Genomic DNA, 27134 nt, shown 5'->3' on the forward strand with positions numbered 1-27134 from the left:
TTAGCAATTTGACAGTGTTGGCAGCTACTAAGAAAATGAAAAGAAACCATAGTTTAATTTGTAGTCACTGGGGGAAAAAGGAAAGAATGATGAAAAGAAACGTTTCCAGTTTATCCATAAAAATTTGTCTTTGTTTTCTAGTACCTGGAACATTTTTAAACTTTCTAGTGGACAAATACAATCAAAATGTTAAACCACTACGAAGAACTGGAAATTGAAACATTAGATCATATTTACAAATATTTTCATTTCCTCCCACTGAATGAGTAATATTCAAATAAATAAGTGAGGAAAAAAGAATAACTAATGTAAGATGATAGAAATGGAAACCAAGGCTACAATGGCTTGAAGGAATTCGTTTTTATGCGATATCACATGTGCCCTTGTTATAAATAACTGTGGGTGGAAATGTCCATTCACTTTTATTCAAACTAGAATTCTACAGACAGGAAAATTAAAATATATCCATAGGTGGGAACTTTTTGGGAGTGTGATGGAGCTGTGTCATTGTTTACAAGTAAGAAATGCATAGGATCCTTGTGATGGACTCAAGATGTGCAGAGGTGATGACTATGCTGTAGCCACTGGGAGGAGCATTGTGCTATGCAAAGTTGAGGTCATTTTCCACCCTGTGCCTGCCATGTCTACTCTCCAGTGAGAAACCAGCAGCTTCAATTTATGTCCTTAGAGACCAGAAGTCCCAATAGATCTACTTCCCACCTACCCTCCCCCTCAATAAAGTAACTCAGTCCAGATTGTTACCTGACTTACACAGGCATTTTGGTCATGTTCCTTCCTACAGAGTGGCTTTAAAATGAAATTTAGAATAGTCAGATATTTCTCGGACTCTCAAGATCTAGAACACTGCCTGACAGTGCCATCAACAATGGTGCAACACCATCACACTCCCAAAAAGTTCCCATCGGGCCGGGCACGGTGGCTCAAGCCTGTAATCCCAGCACTTTGGGAGGCCGAGATGGGCGGATCACGAGGTCAGGAGATCGAGACCATCCTGGCTAACACGGTGAAACTCCGTCTCTACTAAAAAATACAAAAAACTAGCCAGGCGAGGTGGCGGGCGCCTGTGGTCCCAGCTGCTCCGGAGGCTGAGGCGGGAGAATGGTGTAAACCCTGGAGGCGGAGCTTGCAGTGAGCTGAGATCTGGCCACTGCACTCCAGCCCGGGCGACAGAGCAAGACTCCGTCTCAAAAAAAAAAAAAAAAAAAAAAGTTCCCATCTATGGATATATTTTAGTTTTCATATCTGTAGAATTCTAATTGGAATAAAAACGAACAGACATTTCAATCCACAAAGAGAATAAGGTCATATTTCAAGGAAGGGTGAACTCGGTTGTCCAGCAACAAACACATCTGAGCATGTAATTGGTCTTCAAAAGGAGAAACTTTGGGAGATCACCTGAAGTCATTGACAGTTGCAGCAGTTTCCAGGAGGAGAAAAGAACATATTGAACTCTTGTCAACTGTGCAGGTTTCAGTTTTATGTAAATTGCTGCCATCTTGACTGCCCTGCCTACAGGGAGCCTAGGTTTTCTTCTCATTGGTGGGTTGCTAGTGCCATAAGAGGATTTACAGAATACTCCTACTGATCCAAAACAGAGGGTTTACACAAATTCAGATGGCTGGGTAGCATCCTGGTCTTCTACAGTGGGAACTAGTACAATGTGGTATGCCCTGCCCCCATGCCAGGCACACAGGAGGCCCTCAGAAAGGATTTGCTGAGTGAGTGAGTGAGTGAGTGATGAATTTGTACATGAGCAAATGCATGAATAAAACCACCTCTTAGTTTTGAAGGCATCACAGAATAAAGCAGAGGGGTTCTGCCACTGAAAATGCTGCCACTGTCTATAGTGACATATGTTCAATATGTAATTGTTAATGTTTGTACAAACATAACCACGCTTATATACTTAAAACTTCGAGTATATGTTAACCATAAGCAATACATTTCTCAGGAGAAGACAGGCACGAAACAAAATGGCAAGTTCTCTGTCCATTTCCAAAAAGATGCCTGCAAATTCCACTTCCCTTGCCCAAAAAGAATTGCACATAATGCTGAGCATCTTGCTTATCTGGCCCTTTCTGGGAGAACTACTTTGTATCCCTAAGTATTTCCCCTTAGTCACAGAGGAGGCCAGTCAACACTGATTCCAACATCATGCCTGTCTTGGTCTGTTCTGGCTGCTGTAACAGAATATGGTAGACTGGATGACTTCTAAACAGCAGAAATATATTTTTCATAGTTGTAGAGGCTGAGAAATTCAAGATCACAGTGCCAGCAGATTCAGTGTTCAGTGAGGACCCGCTTCCTGGTCACAGACAACTATCTTCTTGCTATGTCCTTACATAGTGGAAGGGTCCAGGGAACTCTCTGGGGTCTCTTTTATATGGACACTAATCCCAGTTGACCTAATCACTTTCCAAAGGCCTCACTTCAAATACGATTACACTGGACTTGAGGTTTCAACATGTGAAGTTTGGGGGATCATAAATCCTCAGTCCATAGCAATGCTCAGCTGAACCTTGACAATAGCTGGAGATAACATTTTGCATAACTGACTCGCCCATCTCCTGTTTTCATCGTCCTACTTTCTAGTTGAGTAAAAAGTATTCAGAGCAGTAGAAGGAAAAAAGTACCGTAGAGAAATCAATTAGCCTTAAGTAATCCAGAACTTTCCAGTATGTTTTTCATTATGCCGATATATAATGTAGATATAATTTTAAAACATGTGTTCATGGCAGGCACCTATACTGTGTTCAAAAAAAGGATACATTTCCTAGACACTGATTGCTGTCCACCAATCACTCCAGGAATAGACCACGAAGGTGGTTACAATGACTCCATACTTAATTCTCATCTCAATGTAATATAATCTTGTATAAATTTGATTTACTCTTTTGATTATATTCAGGATCAAATCCTTTTTCTATCAATGTTTCCTAAAGCTCTAGTGGAAACCCAGAAAAAAGAGAACATGGCAAATCTCATAATTACAGTAAAATATGTAACCCCAGATATTATGCTACATCGTAAAATTAAAAATTTAAGGAAAAACAAACACACACACACACAAAAACACAACACCTGCCTCCAGAGTGTGGAGTGTGCCAGATTCAGTTGTAGTATTATTGTAGTAGGAACTGTCAACTGTTCAGAATGGGGCCGAGGCTGCTAACTTTATTTTGCCAAAGGACCAGAGAAATATTCAAGTCCAATAAGAATGATCATTGAGTTGACTCAAGAATATCCATTGAGTTGACTCCTACCTGGGAGACCTGTCAGTTCCCTGAAATGTGGACTTTCTTCTGCGAGGTTTGCTGCTCATGGGCTGCATAACTAGGCTTCAGGCCACTCTCTATACGCAAATTATTCCCATAAAGCACCTTTGGAATTGACATTATTCATCCTGTCTTACGTCATTAAGATCTAATAGAATCTCTTCTCCCTGCTTCATCATTTGTAATTGGAAAGCACAGGCAGACATACTAGATTTCTTCTTCCCCAATAACTACATGAACAAAAGACTGTTCAAGAACGTGTTTGGGAGTTTGGTGTTTAATTAAACATAATAGAGGAAATGAAGAGCCACAAAAGCACATCTTTGTTATATTTACAAGCACAACTTGTAAATATTTCTGGTTATTAATGGGAACAACCTTGCTAACGTAACTGTCAATGACCATGTCAAAACTTCTCCTGACTCTTCTAACCTTTTTTGAGGTACTGTAACTATTGTCCCTGTTGGTAGGCATTGACTGTTCCTGTTATAAGTTTAAGGTTTCAAAATCTTCAGAGGAACGTCAGCAACTAATGCATTTGAATAGTGTACATGTTTAAGTCAGCTGAAACTTCAACAATCACTATTATAAATAGCAGCTGCTACCTCTCAGAAATAAACCGAATTCATAGTTTATGGGAAAATATATTCTGCTCGCAGTTTAAAATGCTCTACCTCTGCTAGCTTCTTAAATTCTCTCCTCTCTTTTTCCTTGTCTCCTTCTTGCCTTCATTTCTCCTCTGTTTTTCAAGCACTTAGTTGATAAAGTCCTGATGTTCATTATGACTCATAAAATGTCTTTTCTGTGTGTTATTGACCTTAATATTTGAGAGCAAGGCAGCCCCTTTCAGCCTTCTCAGTGGTGATGTTCCTCTTCCCTGGAACAAGAGCTCAGCGGTTTCTTGCTTCTTGACTTCTCTGGGCATCTCAGGTAACACAATCTTGTATGGCCACTTTAAATTGCAAATAAGATGCCCAGTTCCCTGACAACAGTCCCAACTGCAACTCTAATTTAAAATGCCATTAGCAGCCCCAACTGGGGCCTCCTTCCTGCTGCTTGCTGCTGTGGAAAAGGGTAGCCGGCCCCTCTTGCTCTCCCTGTTGAATGGTTCCCATCCTGCTCCAGCTTGCTCATGATGCCCTCAACCAGTCAGGTTGAGGTGAAGAAAGGAGACATGAGTGGATAAGAATGGCAGAAGGCTTCCTGCTCTCTGGATCAGCCAATGGTTCAGGCCAACTCTTGGGGGCACTTTCATGCATTCTTTTGAGGCCTAGCTGGGACTTTTCAGTGGCACATTGTCATGAGCACTGTGTTTTCTTCCAGGTGCCCACTTCCTGCTCAGAGCTTGGTTTTCTCCAGATCCATCTTCAAAGCCCTCTCTGGTGTTGTCCAGTGTCCATTCCCCGAGGAGTCCTCTGGGACAGGATTTTAAATGGTTCAGACCCATAATATTGAGTCCAGAGAAACACTCACACATCCTTTCTCCTGCTGTCATGGGAGAGTAGCTAGTGTCAATGGCAGGTGGTGAGTGATCTTTCTCACTCTCTTTGTCTCTCCCTCCCTCTTCTCTTCCTCTCTCTTCTTCTTCTTCTCTCTCTTCTCTCTCTCTCTCTCATCCTCCCTTTTTCTCTCTCCTCCCTCCTCAGCTCAAAACATAGCCTCTCACCTTTTCATTACTCAAGAATATTTCCCCCAAATTTGAGAGCACAATATTTATTCAACCACTTTTATTGTCCTTGAGGTAAGGAGAAAGCTCCCCATGCTCCAACTCTGGAAGTGAGGAAGACACAGATTTTCAAAACTTCTCTGTGTCTGTCCTCATTGTCAAGGTCTGAGTTCTGGAACTGTCTAATTGGTTTTCATTAACCTCCTCTGTAAGTCCAGCACATACTCTAGTCCCTCCACTGGAATGGAGCACCAATTGGGTCTTGGTGCCCCCATGGAAATTTCCAACGTAGCATTCTATTATAAAACAGGGAAGATTAAATTACATTTCATAATAAGCCATCTCTTCTATTCATCATGGTAAACAATTTCCATGGTAAAAAATACAACATTCAGAAGAATTCAAAAGAGCTTTTGCAATTTAGTGTAAATGCCCAGGAGTTACCACACAAGCATGTAAACAAAATTAAACTACGAAGGACCATTTATTATTGAACACTTATTTGGCTGGTAAACCACAGTGCTGAGTGCTTTGCATAGATTATCTTAGTTCTCACAGTAACCTTATGAAGTGGACATTACTATTCCTATTTTACAGGTGAGTAGACTGAGATCTTAAGAGGTAAAGTAATTCACTAATGATCTCCTACTAGTTAATGGCAAAGCCTGGGCTTAAACCCAGCCAGTGGGGATTTTTTTTTTTTTCTTTGGTACACATCTTAAACTCTATTAAGGAGAATTAATTTTAATGGCTTTTGAGAAGCTTTTAGGGGAGAGGATTGTTTTTATTGTTGTTACTGCTGTTTAAATAGCATCGGTTTTCATGCAAATTATTCCTCTCTTAGTGTGACAGAAAGTGCCATTTTAAAGATCCTGACACCTTCAGTTCTTTACTCTTGTTTGTGAGTGTGTTTCTAAAGTTGAAACCAAACAGTAGAGCACCAAGCAAGGATTCTAATTCTAACTGACAAGGAAAAGTATCAAGTAGGTGGGTATTCCCAGGGGTAGAGTACCTATTGATACCCCTAATAAAAGCATTAAAGTGTATACCTTCAAAAATCCTTTCTCATAGTTGCTCATTAAACAAATACGTGTCATCCATTTCTTGCAGGTTGGTCTAAGCTAATTTGTCTCGTATCCTGGATTGTAGTGATACCATCTTGGAACACACTGCCATTCCTATTCCCATGCCCATGCCAGACATTGTCAAACAGTCATGGGAAGGAAGAAACTGTTTCTTCCCAAACCCTGGAACCTCCAGAGCTCCAGAAAGCCATGGCTAGAGGATTGGCATTTCCTGCAAGATTAAACCCATTTGCCCTTGGCTAGTGTCTTCCTCTGATTAGATGCCTTCATCTGCTTGTCTTTATGCCTTTACATTCTCTGATTTAAATTCTCTGCTAAAGCCTCTCTCTACATTCATGCTTCTTTTGTTCTCCGTCTTGGACATAGCCAAATGCGAGAAGGCACGAGTTTGCGTCTTGGAAAAATTCATTTTGTTTGAGAAATAATAGTATTCTCCTACCTTTCCACAACCAACATCCTAATCAGAGTTGCCAAAATAATTCTAAGAGAGTTTAACCCTAACTTTGGGAGTACGGTGAGCCTAGAATGAATATACTGTATAAGGAGGACAAAATCATTACTTGAAGGAAGAGAGAGAATAGCTGTGGCCAGACCAGAAAGAAAGGAGAAGATTGATTGGCTGCTTCTGTTTGGCGATCACTCACCACCATCTCCCTGGCTCTCAAATGTTATAAGCTCTTGTTCAAGAATGGACAGGATGATGCTAGTGTTAACAAAAATCTCTTGACCAAAATGTGCTGAGATTGCACAAATATTTGGGAAAGAATTTTCTCTGCTGATGGATTGAAAGACCTGAGGAAATTACCGATTTACAGCATTGATGGGTCTCCTTTTCTTACATATATGGGCAACAAAATTACTTGTCAATTTGACATCTGCAATCACATTCTCCATCAAAGAGTTTAACAGCATATCATTGGCTATAACAACATGTGGCCTATCAGATGACTTATCTGAATGCCCTGGGCTTCTGTGACAGAACTCTCAGACTGCTGCTGATGACATGCACCCATCAGCAGTGAATACATTCAGGACACTTTACCCACCATCAGTCATGATTCATCTCTATTGACTACCTCAACTAGACTGAGGCACATGAGGGCAGTGTAATGATAACCTCATGACTCAAAAGGGGCTTCAGAACCCTGAATTGCTGGGGTTGGCTACAATTGCAAGCTAATCTTCATTATGGCTTAAGTTGTAATAGCTGCTGAATTAGTGATAGTCACATTTGGGTGTAAGCCACTCAAGTTCTTAGGGAAATGGGGATATTTTAAATACATGTGCTAGCAAACACTACTATTTGAATGACTTTTTAAGTTGCTCTTACAATATGAATTTTATTCCTCTTTTGTGATTTATGATCTTAACTCATTTAAGGAAAGAGATAGATGGACATTCACAGCAACAACCAAGTAAGTCCTGTTTCAGAGAAGCCAGACTCTTTTAGGTGACAAATTATTATTACAATACTGGTATGGACTTTGGGCTGGTTAAAGCATTTTTCAGGGATGAATCATCACTGGTGGAGAATTGGGGCAAAGACATAGAGGATCATTGCAAATAATGCCTCAGCTATTTGCTATGAGATTTACAGGGCAGTAACTTAACTGAAAATTTTCTAATGTTGCAACCTAGGCAGAGAGTAGGCCATGCTTTTTGAATTGAAGCAGAAGTTAGTGAATCAAGCAAATCCTATGCCAAGGAGTCATTGAGGCATTTTGCTTCACACTTGGACACTACAGCAGCATCCTAGGTCTACAACTGATTTCCAGATCTGTAGTCCCTCACCACTTGAGTCCATTCTGTCCAGACAGTGACATTCACACGGAATAGCCCCATTTCAGCACTCCCCTACACTCCTGTCAAAACTCACTCATCAGAACCCCTTGGCTGGATGGAATTTGACCCTCCGAGGCTAACCTGTCTCAACCGTTCCTTGCATCCAACTCCCCATCCCCCATGTTTCTCACCTTTAGGCTGATGTCTTGTTTGGAATGGTTTCTCTGCCTTCCCCAAATCGTACCCAACCTCCAGACCCTGCTTGGCCCCCATTTCTTCTGTGAAGGCCTCTCAAACCATACCCACCCTTCTTCCTCGGAAATAACTCATTCATTTCCAATAGTCTTTTGCATACCCACCACGTAGGTATAGAGATTTTTCTCAGAGAGTACTTGCTATTCATTTGGTGCTCATCATTTCCACCCTTGGATTGTTGGAATCTCTGCATTCAAAGTACCTGTCTTGTTTACCCCTCCCCAGCCCCAGTTGCATCTTTTTGGCCTCCTTCATGGCACTTGACACAGTGTTTATAGAGAGAAGGATCTACAGGTATTAGGCTGCTCTGCAGGAATCCTTGGCATTTCAGGAAAACATAAATCTATCTTGTACATTGAGTGGCTTGAACAGGAGTCACAGCCTAGTTGTCCGTGTGCTCAGTGGCAAATCCTTCCATCAGGATTTCTCCTAGCAGTAAGTCTTAGCTTCTGGGAGCTAGGAAGTCAAACTCCAAAAGCTAGTTTTAGGACTGCAAGTGTCCCAAAAGCATCCTCTTTCTACCTTTACTCTCAAATAAGAGATTCCCCTACAGCCTTGTCAAACCTCCGTTTTCATTTCCTGATTTAGTTGAAACGTATGTAGATGCAAATACTTCCCTTGAGTATCAAAAGGCCTTTAATTTAAAATATGATTTCCACAGGTGAAATGGACAACTTCTCATGAGTACAGAGAGTCTCAGATCTTTGCCATCTCAGCTCCCCCGGTTCCCTTATTGCAACCTCTGTGAAGTCAAAGTCCATGGAGGAGTTCTGATTAGATCTGTGGCAGTGCTAAGAGGAATCAGAGCCAATGCAAGCAAAACAGGCACATCAGAGAGTATTTAGATGACACAGTGTGTGACCATCTTTACCCTTCAATGAATGGGAGCCAATTGAAACCAACGTATTGTGATACATTTGGGAATATGACGAAATTCCCCATAATGCACTACCAAGTTTTTGACATGTTGAGATGGTGACCCCAATGCCCCTCAAACAGGAACAAAAATAAGAGTGCATAGTGTTACCAAAGGCTTCCTGACTTTAGAACTGCTCCTGACCCTCCACCCCCACCTCAAAGGCAGACTCTCTTTGTTAAAGGCAGCAATAGTCAGGTCATTACAGATTCCTCTGGCTCTGACACTACTATTATCCCATCCTTGATAAGTGATGCTCAGGCCTAGAAAAGAAGACAGGACAGGGTGGGTAGGAACATAGGCAGCACCATGCTTTAGTAATGTGGTGGCACACAGCTGAGAGTGAGGTTGTGCTTAAGGAAGAGGCTGATGACTTGTTTGCATTTGCCTTTCTTCTTCTTTCCATCCAGGAAGCAGGCGGAGTATTTCATTACTGCAGAGGCAAGCACAGGCTGGTGTCAATCTTCCCGGGACAGAACGCCTCTGTCTTCATCACAGTGTGTTCTGTAACTGTCATGTGCTATGCTCACCCTGAACCATTCTCTCAGGATACTTGCTCCCACTGGCTCTTAATCGCACTGACACCCTGCCCCAAATCAGGACCCACAGCCCTGCCCCGTAGAAGCATCCAGCTTCCACAGACTTTCAGCTCAGGCCGATAGGATGAAATGAGGCTGCAAAGGCCTAAGATACTGGGGAAGGCCAGAGTGGGTGGGTCAGTGGCTGAGTTTTTATTGTGCATGTGTGGAAAGGGGAGTTATCCAACATAGGCTGAAGATGGGAGGCCTGTTCCTGGGCCTCTCTTACCTTGCCTGTGGGGTCACAGGAGCCAGCCTTTGAATCCTGGCTGTTTAGTGCAAGATCACTCATCAATACAGTACTTATGCGCTATGATCTATTGATGTGGATGCCTCCTGACCTTGCCCGCACTGATGGGACGTGCTCATTGCTGATGCTGCGGGCCAGGCATTGTGGGCTTGCTCAGTGAGACTGCAGCCCTGCCACACTCCCTAGGGGAGAGCTGACCACTCTCACAGTAATTACTTGACCTTCATCGGCCTCCATTGACAAATGCCATTGATACTTGATATCCGCACGGGTCCTCCATTAGTGCCATCCCACAGGGGCTTTTGTGGTGGAAGCAATGGCCTAGGGATGAGAAGGCTTTCTCCAGCATGATCTGTCACTGAATGGCATGGTCTTGCAGTTCTCCTGTGGTTCCAGCTGCATCGGGAGTCCCAGTGACAGCTGAATCTAGAAACAATTCAGTCAAAAAACATTTACTGAGAAACTATGTTCAAAGCACTGCTCGGGGTATTGTGCGGGTAGAAAGCAGTATTATTTACAAACCCAGCCCACCGGCAGCCTTTCATCTAGTGGGAAATTGCAGACAAGATACACAGTGCATTTTCTAAGAGCTGGCACCCTCCAAGATTCTCCATGTTGTGGGAGCTAGGGGGAAGGATGGAAAAGCGAGCGCTTGGGGTCAACCAGACCTGGACTGTAGCCCCAGACTGTCACTTACAAATGCTTCTGTGAAGAGACTCAACTGAGTTGCTTGGCCTCCCTGTGCCCCTGTGTCTTGTCTAGTAAGCAGCGGCATGACAAATATTACTTCACAGAGGTGTTGTAAGAATACAGAATGCAGAGAAATCGTATGTGTGAAAACACTTCCTGAGATCTTATTACTGTGTCCTGGTGGCCCCCAGATTTCACCTCTGGGAGCCAGAGCCCTTGAAGGCAACCAGCAAAGCAGAGCTGCATAACCATCCTACCATGTGTGGAGGCAGAAAAGCATCCACACGGCCAGTACCATGTCGCTTCTCAGGAGATGCCAACCACAATTGGAAATAGAGATCATGTTTTAGGTTTTTACAGATTACATCTGTCACTAACAGTGTGTCCCTAACAATATGGTCTCTATTTCCAGATTCTGTGGACACCCAGTCTGTCCATTTGCGGTTTCTATTCATGGTGCCTTTCTCCTTGGCACAGTAATTGGATCTGGCCAGGCCCCTCCTGCAGTCTGTCCCCACGGTCCCTCGCTGAAGCCAGAAGCCACTGGATGCAGAGAAGAGCCTCCCCTGCCACCTGCCACAGAAGCCCCAAGCCCCTCACCTTTAGGCCCTGGCTTTACAACACATCATTTCAAAGGCACTTTCTTTCTGATTTCAGTCCTCAGTAGTCATTTCACCTCTATTTTAAGAGTTTCAAAACTTGTTTATAATCTCAATTCTCTCAAGCCTTCAGAAAGCTTAGGTCACTTGACAAATGTGCCACAGCCAGTAAGAGGCACAGCTGGGAATGGAATCCTGTCACTTTGAGAGCCCAGGCTCTCCACCACTGTAAACACCAGGATGTGTGAGGCCCCAATCCTGCTTCGAGTATCAGGGAGGCCCTCCCCCAGCCTTGGAAGAAGAGCTGAATGTCAGTGGAGGGAAGGAGGCAGAGGAAAGAATGTCAAAGGATCCCCTTAGTTCAGGGAGTGTGGAGCCACCCAGGTTTGGGGGGCGGTGGGATGCGGCTTCCCAGGTGGAAGAGGGCCTTGAGTGCCATGAGAAGCCCATCCTCCCTCTGGTTCTGAGAAAAAGCAGATGTCAGACCTGCCCTGGCAAAAACTGCATGTTTATACCTTAACAGATGCTTGATTTTATTTTTATATAAGATGTTTCTCCTTTCCATCCCATGAACTCAGTTCATGTGTACTTATCTCTTCTTTAGATGCCTGCCCCTGCCATTTTCTTCCACCGCACCCCCTCCAGAGCTGCTTGCAGATTCTGAGTCAGCTCCCAGGGAGCATCCTACAGAGACTAGGCACTGCATGGTCTTCAGTTGCATGCGCAGACCCTTCACGGAGCCAGCTCTTCACCTTTGGGCCTGTCTCTTGCAGATTATCGGGACCATTCCACTGATGCCTAATCCAGGGCCATCGAGCCAAGCAGCAAGCAGCACTCAGGGCTTGCAAGTGCAGCCAATCACACCCCAGCTCCTAACAAACGCCCAGGGCCAGATCATCGCCACAGTCATTGGGAACCAGATCCTGCCCGTGATCAACACCCAGGGCATCACGCTGTCACCCATCAAGCCCGGCCAGCAGGTAAATGTTCCAGGCCAAGGCAGCCATGGCACAGGACACTCGCCTTACTCAGCTTCTCCTCTTTGGTCTCAATCAGTGAAAAGTAATTTTTACATTACAAAATATTTGATCTCACTCATCTGAACATATCGATACTTATAAAATGGCATGTAACTCTATTTTTCATTCTTAATGAATATGGGTGATAACTAAATATCTCTTTAATCTAAAAATAAGAATATATTAAATTACAAACAGAGAGAGTGCCCTAAAATTCAATAGGGATGTATTATTATTAATCTGTGCTCAAGATACTTAATTTTCAGATTTTCAAAATGAGGTCAAAGAGAAACCAAGAACACTCATGCCTTAACTGTGAATGAAAAAATTATTAAATATTCAGAGATCCCAAGTTGCTGCTGCTGAAACCACTGCCTATAAATGAGGAAATGAAAAATATGGAGTTCTGCTTGGTTGAATTTCACAAAACCATGATGATCCAGTTAATTTTTCCATTCAAATATCAATTGAGAGCTTCCTATGTGTTTGTGCTAGAGGTTGGGTCTGCAGCACAGAAGAAAGGTGTGGTCCCTGACCTCATGGAGTGTCTGGTTAATTGGCTCCTTCAACAAACATTTTTTGATAACCTACTGTATAGCAGGCCCCTGATAAATGCGAAGAAACAGAAATAAAGGAGAGATGCTTTCTGATTTTAGGGAGCTCATCACCCTGTAGAGGACACAGATATATAAGCAGAATCTGTTGTGCAGTAGAGCAGAGACTGTCCTGTGACAGGGCAGGTGTCACCACAGAGCTGGAAGTGACCAACTCTGCCCAGAGAATTTTTAGTCCTCCCAGAGATAATGGCTTGGGAATGGAGTCTGGACAGTTGGGTATGAGTTAACCAAGTAAATGAAGGGTTAATAACATTCCAAGTAGAGGGAACAGCAGGCACAAAGGCAGGGAAATGGGAAAGAGGATGAAGTGCTGAGAAACAGGAGAAAGGCTCATGTGATTGGAGCAGAGAGGAGGCAGAGGACATTCATGGAAGGGCTCTATAAACAAGCCGAAAAGGATGGACTTTTTCTCTGTGTGATCTTGAACACACTACATATCATCTTTGTGCCCCCGTTACCTCATTTGTAAAGTGGGGATACACCAGTAGCTACCTCACAGGGTGGTTATGAGGATTAAATGAGTTAACACACATGAAGTGGGCAGAATAGTGCCTGGCATGCAGTAAGCACTAACATAGTCGTGATGATAGTGATGATGATGGTGATGGTGATGATAATGGTGATGATTTACTCTGCAGCCAAGCCCTGGAGATCTATGAGGGCTTGTTTTTTTTTTTTTTTTTTTTTTTTTTTTTTTAACTTCTTCTTAAAAAAACCACACACATACACACGCACACACACACAAAGAGATTCATGTGCAGAACATGCAGGTTTGTTACATAGGTATACATGTGCTATGGTGGTTGCCACACCTATGGACCCGTCCTCTAAGTTCCCTCCTTGCACCCCTACCCCCTAACAGGCCCTGGTGTGTGTTGTTCCCCTCTCTGTGTCCATCTGTTTTCAATGTTCAGCTCCCCATTATGAGTGAGAACATGAGGTGTTTGGTTTTCTGTTCCTGTGTTTGTTTGCTGAGGATGATGGCTTCCAGCTTCATCCATATCCCTGCAAAGGACATGATCTCATTCCCTTTTATGGCAGCATAGCATTCCATGGTGTATATGTACCACATTTTCCTTATCTAGTCTATCATTGATGGGCATTTGGGTTGGTTCCATGTCTTTGCTATTGTAAACAGTGCTGCAATAAATATACATGTGCATGTGTCTTTATAGTAGAATGATTTATATTCTTTTGGGTATATACCCAGTAATGGGATTGCTGGGTCAAATGATATTGCAGGTTCTAGATCCTTGAGGAATCACCACACTATCTTCCACAATGATTGAACTAATTTAATTTACATTCCCACCAACAGTGTAAAAGCGTTCCTATTTCTCCACAGCCTCGCCAGCATCTATTGTTTCCTGACTTTTTAATAATCATCGTTCTGATTGGCATGAAATGGTATCTCATTGTGATTTTCATTTGCATTTCTCTGATGATCAGTGATATTGAGCTTTTGTTCACATGTTTGTTGGCTGTGTAAATGTCTTCTTTTGAGAAGTGTCTGTTCATATCCTTTGCCCACTTTTTGGTGGGGTTGTTTTTTTCTTGTATATTTGTTTAAGTTCCTTGTAAATTCTGCGTATTAGACCTTTGTCAGATGGATAGATTGCAAAAATTTTCTCCCATTCTGTAGGTTGCCTGTTCACTCTGATGCTAGTTTCTTTTGCCGTGCAGCTCTTTCGTTTAATTAGATCTCATTTGTCAATTTTGGCTTTTGTTGCAATTGCTTTTGGCATTTTTGTCATGAAGTCTTTGCCCATGCCTATGTCCTGAATGGTATTGCCTAGGTTTTCTTCTAGGGTTTTTATGGTTTGGGGTTTTACATTTAAGTCTAATCCATCTTGAGTTAATTTTTGTATAATGTGTAAGAAAGGGGTCCAGTTTTAGTTTTCTGCATATGGCTAGCCAGTTTTCCCAGCACCATTTATTAAAGAGGGAATCCTTTCCCCATTGTTTTTGTCGGGTTCGTCCAAGATCAGATGGTTTTAGATGTATGGTGTTATTTATGAGGTCTCTATTCTGCTCCATTGGTCTATATATCTGTTTTGGTGCCAGTACCATGCTATTTTGGTTACTGTAGCCTTGTAGTATAGTTTGAAGTCAGGCAGAGTGATACCTCCAGCTTTGTTCTTTTTGCTTATGATTGTCTTGGCTATATGGGATCTTCTTTGATTCCATATGAAACTTAAAATAGTTTTTTCTAATTCTGTGAGGACTGTCAATGGTAGTTTGATGGGTATGGCATTGAATCTATAAATTACTCTAGGCAGTATAGCCATTTTCACAATATTGATTCTTCCTATCCAAAAGAATGGAATGTTTTTCCATTTGTTTGTGTCCTCTCTTATTTCATTAAGCAGTGGTTTGTAGTTCTCCTTGAAGAGGTCCTTCACATCCCCTGTTAGCTGTATTCCTAGGTATTTTATTCTCTTTATAGTGATTGTGAATGGGAGTTCATTGATGATTTGGCTCTCTGCTTGTCTATTGTTGGTGTAAAAGAATGCCTGTGATTTTTGCACATTGATTTTGTATCCTGAGACTTTGCTGAACTTGCTTATCAGTTTAAGGAGTTTTTGGGCCAAGATGATGGGGTTTTCAAAATATAAAATCATGTCGTCTGCAAGCAGAGACAATTTGACTTCCTCTCTTCCTATTTAAACACACTTTATTTTCCTCTCTCACCTGATTGCCCTGGCCAGACTTCCAATACTATGTTGAATAGGAGTGGTAAGAGAGGGCATCCTTGTCTTGTACCCATTTTCAAAGGGAATGCTTCTGGCTTTTGCCCATTCAATATGATATTGGCTGTGGGTTTGTCATAAATAGCTCTTACTATTTTGAGATATGTTCCATCAATACCTAGTTTATTAAGAGTTTTTAACATGAAGGGATGTTGAATTTTATCAAAGGCTTTTTGTGCATCTATTGAGATAATCATGTGGTTTTTGTCTTTGATTCTGTTTATGTGATGGATTACATTTATTGATTTGCATAAGTTGAACCAGCCTTGCATGCCAGGGATGAAGCTGACTTGATAGTGGTGGATAAGTTTTTTGATCTGCTGCTGGATTTGTTTTGCCAGTATTTTATTGAGGATTTTTGCATCTATGTTAATCAGGAATATTGGCCTGAAGCTTTCTTTTTTTGTTGTGTCTCTTCCCGGTTGTGGTATCAGGATGATGCTGGCTTCATAAAATGAGTTAGGGAGGAGTCCCTCCTTTTCAATTGTTTGAAATAGTTCCAGAAGCAGTGGTACCAGCTCCTCTTTGCATTTCTGATAGAATTCAACTGTGACTCCATCTGGTCCTGGGCTTTTCGTTGTTGTTGTTGGTAGGCTATTAATTACTGCCTCAATTTCAGAACTTGTTATTGGTCTATTCAGGGATTTGACTTCTTCCTGATTTGGTCTTGGGAGGGTGTATGTGTCTAGGAATTTATTCATTTCTTCTAGATTTTCTAGTTTATTTGTGTAGAGGTGTTTATAGTGTTACCTGGTGGTAGTTTGTATTTCTGTGAGGTCAGTGGTGATATCCCCTTTATCACTTTTTATTGTGTCTATTTGATTCTACTCTCTTTTCTTCTTTATTAATCTAGCTAGTGGTCTATCTATTTTGTTAAATTTTTTTCAGAAACACAGCTCCTGGATTTATTAATTTTTTGGAGGGTTTTTTCTTGTCTCTGTCTCCTTCAATTCTTCTCTGATCTTAGTTATTTCTTGTCTTCTGCTAGCTTTTGGATTAGTTTGCTCTTGCCTCTCTAGTTCTTAATTGTGATGTTAGGTGTTGATTTGAGATCTTTCTAGCTTTCTGGTGTGGGCATTTAGTGGTATAAATTTCCCTCTTAACACTGCCTTAGCTGCATCTCAGAGATTCTGGTACGTTGTGTCTTTGTTCTCATTGGTTTCAAGGAACTTCTTGATTTCTGACTTAATTTCATTATTTACCCAGGAGTCATCTAGGAGCAGGTTGTTCAATTTCCATGTAATCATGCGGTTTTGGTGAGTTTCTTAATCTTAAGTTCTCATTTGATCACACTGTGGTCTGAGAGATGGTTATGATTTCAGTTCTTTCACATTTGATGAGGAGAGTTTTACTTCCAGTTATGTGGTTGATTTTAGAATAAGGGCCATGTGGCACTGAGAAGAATGTATATTCTGTTGATTTGGGGTGGAGAGTTCTGTTCGCTCTATTAGGTCCACTTGATCCCTTGATCCAGAGCTGAGTTCAAGTCCTGAATATCTTTGTTTATTTTCTGTCTCATTGATTTATCTAATACTGACAGTGGGGTATTAAAGTCTCCTACTATTATTGTGTGGGAGTCTAAGTCTCTTTGTAGGTCTCTAAGAGCTTGGTTTATGAATCTGGGTGCTCCTGTATTGGGTACATATATATTTAGAATAATTAGCTCTTCTTGTTGAATTGTTCCCTTTACCATTATGTAATCCCTTCTTTGTCCTTTTTGATCTTTGCTAGTTTAAAGTCCGTTTTGTCAGAGACTAGGATTGCAACCCCTGCTTTTTTTTTGCTTTCCATTTGCTTGGTAAATTTTCCTCCATCCCTTTATTTTGAGCCTACATGTGCCTTTGCATGTGAGATGGGTCTCCTGAATACAACACACTAATGGCTCTTGACTTTTTATCTAATTTGCCAGTCTGTGTCTTTTAACTGGGCGTTTAGCCCATTTACATTTAGGGTTAGTATTGTTATATATGAAGTTGATTCTGCCATCATGCTGCTATTTTGTTATTTTGCACACTAGTTGATGTAGTTTCTTCATAGTGTCATTGGTCTTTATGGTTTGGTGTTTTTTGTGTTTATTTTTGTTTTGTTGTTTTTAAACGGATTTTCACTCTTGTCACCCAGGCTGGTGTGCAATGGCACAATTTCAGCTCACTGCAACCTCTGCCTCCTGGGTTCAACTGATTCTCCTGCCTCAGCCTCCTGAGTAGATGGTATTACAGGCCTGCACCGCCACACCTGGCTATTTTTTGTATTTTTAGTAGAGACGGGGTTTTGCCATGTTGGCCAGGCTGGTCTCAAACCCTGACCTCAGGTGATCCACCCACCTCGGCCTCCCAAAGTGGGATTACAGGCAAGAGCCACGGCGCCCGGGCTTTTTGGTGTATTTTTGCAGTGACTGGTACTGGTTTTTCCTTTCCATATTTAGTGCTTCCTTCAGGAGCTCTTGCAGGGCAGGTATGGTGGTAACAAAATCCCTAAGCGTTTGCTTGTCTGGGAATGATTTTATTTCTCCTTCACTTATGAAGCTTAGTTGGCCTGGATATGAAATTCTGGATTGAAAATTCTTTTCTTTAAGAATGTTGAATATTGGCCTCCAATCTCTTCTGGCTTGTAGAGTTTCTGCTGAGAGGTCCGCTGTTAGTTTGATGGACTTCCCTTTGTAAGTGACCTGGCCTTTCTCTCTGTCTGCCCTTAACAATTTTTCCTTCATTTTGCCCTTAGAGAATCTAATGATTATGTGTCTTGGGGTTGATCTTCTCATGGAATATCTTAATGGTTTTCTCTGTATTTCCTGTATTTGCATGTTGACCTTTCTTGCTAGGTTGGGGAAGTTCTCCTGGATAATATCCTGAAGTGTGTTTTCCAGCTTGTTTCCATTCTCCCTATCTCCTTCAGGTACTCCAATCAATCATAGGTTTGGTCTTTTTATGAAGTCCCGTATTTCTTGGAAGCTTTGTTCATTCCTTTTCATTCTTTTTTCTCTAGTCTTGTCTGCATGCCTTATTTCAGCAAGGTGGTCTTCAAACTCTAATATCCTTTCTTCCACTTGATTGATTTGGCTATTGATACTTGTGTATGCTTCACGAAGTTCTTGTGCAGTGTTTTTCAGTTCCATCAGGTCATTTATGTTCCTCTCTAAACTAGTTATGGTAGTTAGCAATTCCTCAAACCTTTTATCAAGGTTCTTAGCTTCTTTGCATTGGGTGAGAACATGCTCCTTTAGCTCATCGTAGTTTTTATTATCTATCTTCTGAAGCCTGTTTCTGTCAATTAGTCCATCTGATCCTCCATCCAGTTCTGTGCCCTTGTTGGAGAGACGTTATGATCATTTGGAGAAGAGGTACTCTGGTCTTCTGGGTTTTCAGCATTTTTTCATTGATTCTTTCCCATCTTTGTGAGTTTGTCTAGTTTCAGTCTTTGAGGCTGCTGATCCTTGGATGGGGTTTTTGTGGGGGCTTGTTGTTGTTGTTGATGATGATGCTGTTGTTGTTGCTTTCTGCTTGTTTTTCTTTCAAAGGTCAAGTCCATCTTCTCAGGGCTGCTACAGTTTGCTGGGGGTTCACTTCAGGCCCTACTCATCTGATTCGCTCCTGTGCCTGGTTATATCATTCAAGGAGGCTGGAGAACAACAAAGATGGGTGCCTCCTCCTTCTTCTGAGACCTCTGACCTCAAGGGGCACCAACCCGATGCCAGTAGGATCACTCCTATGTAGGGTGTCTGACAACCCCTGTTGGAGGGACTCACCCAGTTGGGTGGCATGGGGAACAGAACCTGCTAAATGTGTTAGAGGTATTTTAAAAGAGGAATGGCATGCTTAGCTTTTTTTTTTTTTTTTCAAGAAAATAACTCTGCTGGCACTACAGAGGTTGAACTGAAGTAAACCATCTACTGTGAGCAAACCATTTAGGAGTCTATAGCAAAACACAAAAAAGAATTAATGAGAGCATGTACTTGGAGTTGAGTCATGAGTATATGGGAGTCAAGTCATGAGTACATTTGTTGTAGCTGAAAACAAAGGAGACACCAGAGAAAGCAAGAGGAGCAAGGGAAGAAAAAAAATTGGAAAAAGCATCAGAAGCAAGGGAAGGAAGACCAAGGTGTCCCTCCTGGGAAACACCAGCATTTAAGGAATGGAGGAGGAAAAATGAGAGAAGAAATGATTGGGTAACTAGAAGAGAAACCCGGAGTGTGGTGATCTAGCATCCAAGTGTTTCAAAAATATAAGAAGTGGACCAGCATCAAATGCTGCAGAAATAAAATTAGGTAAAGCAATGAAGAAACATCAATTCCTCTATTTCTCTGTTACAACGTTTTAAAGTCTGGATTGTCCCTGTTTGAAATGTGTTGAAATGAGCTCCTTAGCTGAGTAAGTTAAGAAGTGAGAGGTGGGCAAGGCTAAGACCCAGAGTTAAAGCTGGAGTGTACACTAACAAAAGAAAGATGGTGGACAAGAATGATGAAGACTACGAGTGAGTATATGACCAAGCACATGGCTTTATGTGAAGTCAGAAAGCTGTATAATGTAAAGCAGTTAGCAAGGAAATAAAATAGAAAGAGAAGGGAAGAAGAAAGTCCCAATATTACCATTTATCTACAACAATGCAGAAATAGCCTTCCAGAGATCTCAGCCATTGCCTGCATTTGCCTCCTGATCCAACCATGAACACAAGACCATTCTTGGTGACTCTCAGAGACTATGCTTGAAAAATCCAGTTGCTTGTTCAATGAATACAAAAAAAAATCTATTTAACGGAAATATTTATTGACCACCTACAATGTGTCTGGCATTGGTACCAGGAAGCTAGGCTGTGTTGGCGGGCAAGACAGATGCCATGAACTCTTCCTTCATGGAGCTTATGGTGTAGTGAGGAAGATGTACATTCACCAAAGACTTGTACAAATATGTCCCTAAGACAGCAGTAAGTGCCATGAGGGAGAAGTGAAGGGATCTATTAGAGTGTTTAACAAGGGAACTTCACCCAGCGAGGGAGCCAACACCAGGAGAATCCCAGCAAGGTCTGAATCCATACACTTTCTGGAGACAGAGACTTTGTCTTCTCACTCGAAATCTAAATCTGTAGCCTGGGGAGCCACCTCTTCTTCCTCAGCTTTATCCCAAGTAGTTTCTGCCAATCTTATCATTAGGAACTTTTCTTCCCCCCATCTCTCAGCTGGTTTATTTCGCTATTTACTATTTACACTATTTCCATTTGATTCTCTACCTTCTAAGTGGTTCCTCAAATAAGGCAAGGTTCTCTATCTTTCACTGGCCTTTTAAACCCTAGTTTCATCTGTTCCAACTATGTTCAAAATATCTCTGGGGGAAAAGATGGAGAAATTGGCCTCTTTTTCTACAATCTGCTAAAAACCTTTTCTGTCAGCAAAGCCGGTTGTAAATTGCCAAAAAGGTGATGAATTAGTTAGAAATCATTAACATTTAATATAAAGTAGCTCTCACTCTCACCTTGAATGTCAAAGGTGAGTGTGGGTGATAGACAACAGCTGTGACACAAAATTGCAGCTCTAGATCAGGAATAGGACAGTTTTGATCCAGGAGGAGAAAGGCCTAACCAAGAAATAGCAAATAAGACGCAGGAATGGTGCCACTCCTAACCCCTTGCTCACAGCAGATATCGGTAATCCACGTCCACAGTCTCTCTCACAGGCCCAGGCACACCTCAGGAGCCTTCTCACACAGCATCTGTCGGCCCCAGAATGAAAACTTGTTCCTACTGCAGCAACATATGGTCAGTTCTCTGCTAGTCTAACCACCACCACTGTCCTCTTCACTGCAGGATTGGAGATTAGCAACTGGAAAAAACAGCCAGCTTCTTGGGGATGTACCTTGCAAATCCAACAAAGTACACCCCAACCAACATGTCAGCTACAACCAGCATCCCAAAGAGCAGGCTCCCTTAGCCAGTACACATATGTGCACCTCTCACGTATGTGCATGCTGAGAGAACACGTGAGCACAGCTGAAAAGAGCAATGCGGGAACCATCTCAAATACCCAAGTCACAGCAGGCACCAACGGACCTGTCCCTCTTGTTCAAGGCATGTGCCAGTGGTCTGTCCTAGTCCCAGGAATACCCAGAAAACTGATGGTGAACCCGGTCAGAAATACCATGGAAATGGGAGAAATAAATGAATGACTTCATTTCTTGGCATTGGCTCCAGTTGAGACACTATGAGAACATGCAGTCAAGCTAACAAGTTGGGCAAATTGACAGGAGATGCACAAGTGTGAGTCCCAGATGTAAAAGCTGTGATTCTGAGGCTCGCAGATCATAAAAGCCCCTGAGTCAAAAAGTGAAAAGCTCAAGAGGCATAAGGATAGTGGTCTTCAATTTTTTTCTTTAAATATCACCCTTTACATTGAAGAAATATAACATGGACAACCACTAAAAAATAAAGGATTTCTGTCATACAGTAGAGAAGTTTCTCAATTTATTTTTTCATATGATTTATGACAAATGTTTGATCTCACAAGAGCATAGTTCTGATGGTAAAATATGTCATAAATTACAGGAACAGAGAGCTCCCTAACTCATACTCAGAAGGAAGTCCACTTCCATGAAATAAAGTATAGGACTGTCAGACCAGATGACCTGGAATGATTTGTTTTAATTGAATAAAAGTAATGACATCTTTAATTTGATTTTCACCTCTGCCTACCATTAATTAAAAGAGCCTGAATCTAAGAATGTAGTATCCAACACACTGATGATGATTCATTCCAATGATGAGAGAAGAACGTGCAAAGTTATCATCTGAAATACAAACACTATTTTTTTTTTACATACACCAGTATTTGACAGCCCTAAATTTAACTTCCACAGTATTACATCAGAAATCCTTGGTGAGCAACACCAGAAAATAAAACTCAGAAAAAAGCCAGATGAAGGCTGGCATGGTGCCCAGTACTTTGGGAGGGCGAGGCAGGTGGATCGCCTGAGTTCAGGAGTTCAAGACCACCCTGGGAAACATGGTGAAACCCCATCTCTACTAAAATACAAAATGTTAGCTGTGTGTGGTGGCGCACGCCTGTGGTCCCAGCTACTTGGGAGGCTGAGGCACGAGAATTGCTTGAGCCCAGGAGGCAGACGTTCCAGTGACCCGAGATCGTACCACTGGACTCCAGCTTGGGTTACAGTATGAGACTCTGTCTCAAACAAACAAACAACCAGATGAAAATAAGAGAGTGATGAGAATCTTTGTGTGCATGAAAAAAAATTACTTAATACAAAAGTACTTAGTGGAGCTCAAAAGCAACCTTTTGCTTCCTCCAAGGGACTCTACAGCTGCTGTGGCATATGGTGAACACCTCCCAAAGTCAGGGTCGCTCCAGAGGCCCTGGTTTTCTTTCCCTGATTGCCCCATGCCTATGAATTAGTAGTTTCTTCTTAAGCCACACGGACATTATTTTTGTGTAGATTTATTCTCCTTTTGACTAAATCCAGACAAAAGTTAATAGGACTTTTCAGTATCATTAAGGTGGAGAGAGATAAATGAAAGGAAAAAAATCTGCAACTTGCAAAATCAAAGCATTAAGATTTTTCAAAAATTAAATACCATAGCTATAATACTTGGAGACTACCATCCATGAAGGCACTCAGTTTTTCCTCAAAAAGTAATCTTGGTACTAACAGAAAACCAATGAGAGATAGCTTATTCAAATTAGCTCTCTTAAAATGCCATGCAATTATCAAAATCCATCCATGATTTTTCAAGTAAATACAAAAATGTATTCACTTACTAATTTTCAAAAAAATCAGTGTTCCTTCCTAGCTCTGGCCTGAATCACTGATTCTCAATTTTTTCTCAAGTCACCCAGAATGAGATAGAAATGAGGCATTCCCACCCACCAGGGATCTAAAATAGACTAAGGGTTTACCTAGGTGGGTGAAATGTGTATGTGTGGTCCCAATGCAGAGCAGCCCTTTGACCTTCCAGCCATGTATCTGGATAGCTCACTTCTCTGGTCTCACCTTCTCACTCCCTGCCAAGTTTGGCTGACAAGTTCATTCGTACTTTCTGTGCATTCTGTGCCCCTGGCCTGGAACCTCTTCCCATCTTCCCTGTCTGACAAGCTCCTGCTTATGCATCCTCTGGGATCTGGATCCACTCTCCCTCCTCTGCCCTGAATCCCTCACTCCTCTGTAAAGCCTCTCGGAACGTTCTCCGTGAAGCATTTCTCCTTCATCTCTGCTCCACCTTCACCCACTCCATTCATTTTTGTCAAACTCTATCATCATTAGGAGTTTACATTTGAAAAGTAGCGACCAAACTGATTCAGCCTCATCCACACAGTTCACGATCCAGCCCATGGTGGGTGCTCAGTCACTTGTGTTTTGCTTAATTGCTGCCAAATTATAGTATTTCACTGTCTAGGACACCAGCATCCTAGCCATGCTTCCAGAGAAGCCCGGCTCCGGCCCTTCTGTGTCTTTCCAATTCTGTGACTTCTGTCACTTCCCAGTATGTTCCAAATTTGTGCCTACCAGAGGCTTGGGAAAATTCCTTCCATGCAGCACTGTCTTCTCTGTTTATTTCTTTTCTGAATGTCAACCCCTTCCTCTCTCCATGCTCTCCCACCTCATTATCGCAATTGCATATAATCCCTCATTTGCTGCTCTGCACTGAACTCTAACTTCCATTCCATCATTTGTACCTGCTGAGCTTTTATTGCACGTTCCAAGCTTGTTTTGTGACTGCTTTGGCCTTCTCTGCCTATGTTGAGGTATCTCCACTAAATCCTTCTCTCATTCTGACACTCCCCACTTCCTCTTGTCTTCATAGTGCCTGGCACGGGATTTGCTGCTGTCCTTCTCTATCTTGAGGCCATTGGTGTTTCTGCCATACTTACTCCCCTGCTGATAGGCGGTGCATGTACTGGACCCTCACATGTGGGGCTCTTCTTCCTACTTGCATTAAAGAGATGTCTCACTGTCATAGAATAAAGCAGGAAGCAAAACCCAGTAAGTCTCCTAAGCCCTGCCAAAAGGATAACTTCCTCCTCTTTTCAAATTTTCCACAAAGATAGCTAAAATCTCCTTTGTATCATATTCCAGGTCCTCCAAATGTTTTAAGGTAGATCATCCTGATGTCAACCCTAAATTTCTCAGCAAATTTAATCTGTGCTCTTGTCCACAGTAGAATGAACTCCTCAGTAAGGCTCAGGCATTCATTATACCCTCCTAGTTAATCAAAGTTCTTATTATGTCTGGGCTCTGGCTTCTTTTATCTAGACATAGCAGATCCACGTGCTTTAACTCTTTTTCCAAGAGAAGCTCCTTCCAAAATCTGTGTGGTCCTCCAACCCACAGTAGCAGCATCACCTGAAAACTTGTTAGATATGCAAATTCTTGAGCCCCAACCCAGGCTTACTAAATCAGAAAGTCAGGGTGGAGCCCAGTGATTTGTGCTCTAACAGCCCTCCAGGTGATTCTGATGCAACTAAATCTTGAGAAGCACTGATTTAATTTCTCTTCAAGCTATTCCAAGGTACACATTACTCAAAAAAATGCCAACTAGGGCAGGCAGGGAGGGCAAGTAGCGATGCCCTTCCCACATACTCTGGCTTCTGTGAGGCCCCTCTGGGTTGTATTCACTGCCTCCATTGCAGCACAGGGAGGGTTCAGCCTGGGGTTCACTATGGCTCTCTGACATCTTTGTAGAAGGCCAGCCCTCCTTCATTTTGCCTTTGCAGATTTAGAGAGATTTTTCCTCCCCAAGTGAGTTTCTCTATATTTAATCCCATTTGAATTTTCTGTTTATATGCATTCACTTTTCCAACTTGCCTAGTACATTCTGCATTTTATTCCACCTTCCAAGACACTTGCCACCCCACTTATTTTAATATCAATCACACATTTAATTAGAAGATGATTTATTCCAGAAACTAAAACATTATTAAGGATATACTGCATAACACATAGAAGATACCTGGGGATCAGTGGCACAGAAAATCAAGAAAGCCTTTACAGTGTGCTGTTATTTCAATCTATTTTTGGTGAATATATTAAACACCCTGGCAGTGCCAACCAATAAAAACAAACCAAGAGAGCAAGCCTGTGAGAGCCAACAGGACGTAGAAAGCTTTTCAGACGCTGCATCCTGTGCTCCGTTTGTCATTCTGTGTGTGGGATGGACATCCAGTCCTCCTCCTCTGGAAAATGCATAGCCACAGGCTCACATGAGCTGTTCCTTTTCTCTTCTTGCAGATTCTCCATGCTCTCAGCCTATTTACACCTGGCTTATAGCTCAAAAAAAAGGCAAAAAAGTGATTATGTAAACTTAGATGGACAGAAACTCAAGCTCCTTTAGGCAGTCTACTAACAGTATGGTGAATAAATAGAAAATACGATCATATAAACAGGATATAAAACTGAGAAGAATAAGTTTGGGGGTAGTACAGATAACCAGAATTAATTATATGAAGCAAAGAACAATCTGTAGGCAACTGCATCTGAGATGTGTCCCCAGACTGCACTAAAATCATAACATTATTTTTGGATAATCTTCTAGCCACCTGAGAGAACCATGTTTTCTTTCAAATATGACATTTTAAATAGGGAACTGCAGGCAATAATTCTTAAATCAGAAAAATATTTGAAATTTTATATTAGGAAAAAAAAAACACATTGATAGACCATGGTGATCCACACTATGGCTGATCAACTTGAAAGTGTAGCTCACCGTGATCTATCAGTTTGAACATACCTCATTTGGTCCCACACTTCCCAGCTAGAGCTCCCTGCTGTTTCCCTGACCTGTAGCTGCTCATCTCCAATGATCGGGGAGTTGAGAGGCAGCGGGGCATAGTGGAAGGAGTGCTGGCTCTTGAGTCAGACTTACTGGGATTCAAAGCTTACTTGTACCAGCTGTGTAATCCCAAGTAAGTCATTTCATCTTTTTAAGTCTCTGTTTCCTCTTCTGTAATGGTATCACCAAAACCTAAAAAGGAGGACTATTGCCAGGATTTTAAATAATAGATACAAAAACAGGTAGGAAGCATCCAGTAAACATTACCCATATATTTGGCCTTTCAAAAATAAGACAATGTAATAAAACATCTGCCTTTATAGAAGCATCTAAGTTTCCCTTTCCCTCCAGGAAGGAAAAGAAACTTTTTCTTCTGCTTCTGATTATTCCCTAACTCCCTGCATTTTCTTTTGGTAAACTATTCCAATTTTTGTGTCCAGTTACGTCCTAGTATTTAAGTATCTATTTCTTTTGCCAATAGTTATGCAATACAAGTATACACAATTTTTACAGTTAAGTCAGTGTCCAAAACAACATAATTAAATCAAATTAAGTAACATATTCCTAAAACAAATTAAGTAACATAATGCTGCTTATTTAACATATATTAATTTTTTATATTGAACCCCAGAGCTGTTTCATAAACTAGCTTAAATCTCTGCTTTGTCTTTTCTTATTTGATAAATATATTTTAAGCATAAAATTTCTAAAGATTAATACACCAAAAACATTAAACTAAGAATTCCAATGGCATAGTGCTATATTTCATAGTTTACCTGAAAGAATTACAGTTTTAGAGATGGAAGGTCACAGAAGTGGTACCTCTGAAGTCCTGTTTTTCTAAGGAAAGACGTTATGAAGGCA

At 41.7% G+C, this 27134-nt stretch overlaps 1 protein-coding gene across 3 annotated transcripts in view; it reads left to right on the forward strand.

The window, feature by feature from the left end:
* The window catches only part of POU6F2 (POU class 6 homeobox 2), a 496629-nt gene that overhangs the window by 449017 nt on the left and 20478 nt on the right, over positions 1-27134 (forward strand). For all 3 annotated transcript variants that reach the window (XM_023226357.2, XM_023226358.2, XM_031936007.1), the window contains one exon: positions 11891-12097. In XM_023226357.2, coding sequence (XP_023082125.1) covers positions 11891-12097 — 207 coding nt within the window. The remainder of the gene's footprint in view (positions 1-11890; positions 12098-27134) is intronic.

The sequence above is a fragment of the Piliocolobus tephrosceles genome, chromosome 8, assembly GCF_002776525.5.
Source record: "Piliocolobus tephrosceles isolate RC106 chromosome 8, ASM277652v3, whole genome shotgun sequence".
Taxonomy (NCBI): domain Eukaryota; kingdom Metazoa; phylum Chordata; class Mammalia; order Primates; family Cercopithecidae; genus Piliocolobus; species Piliocolobus tephrosceles.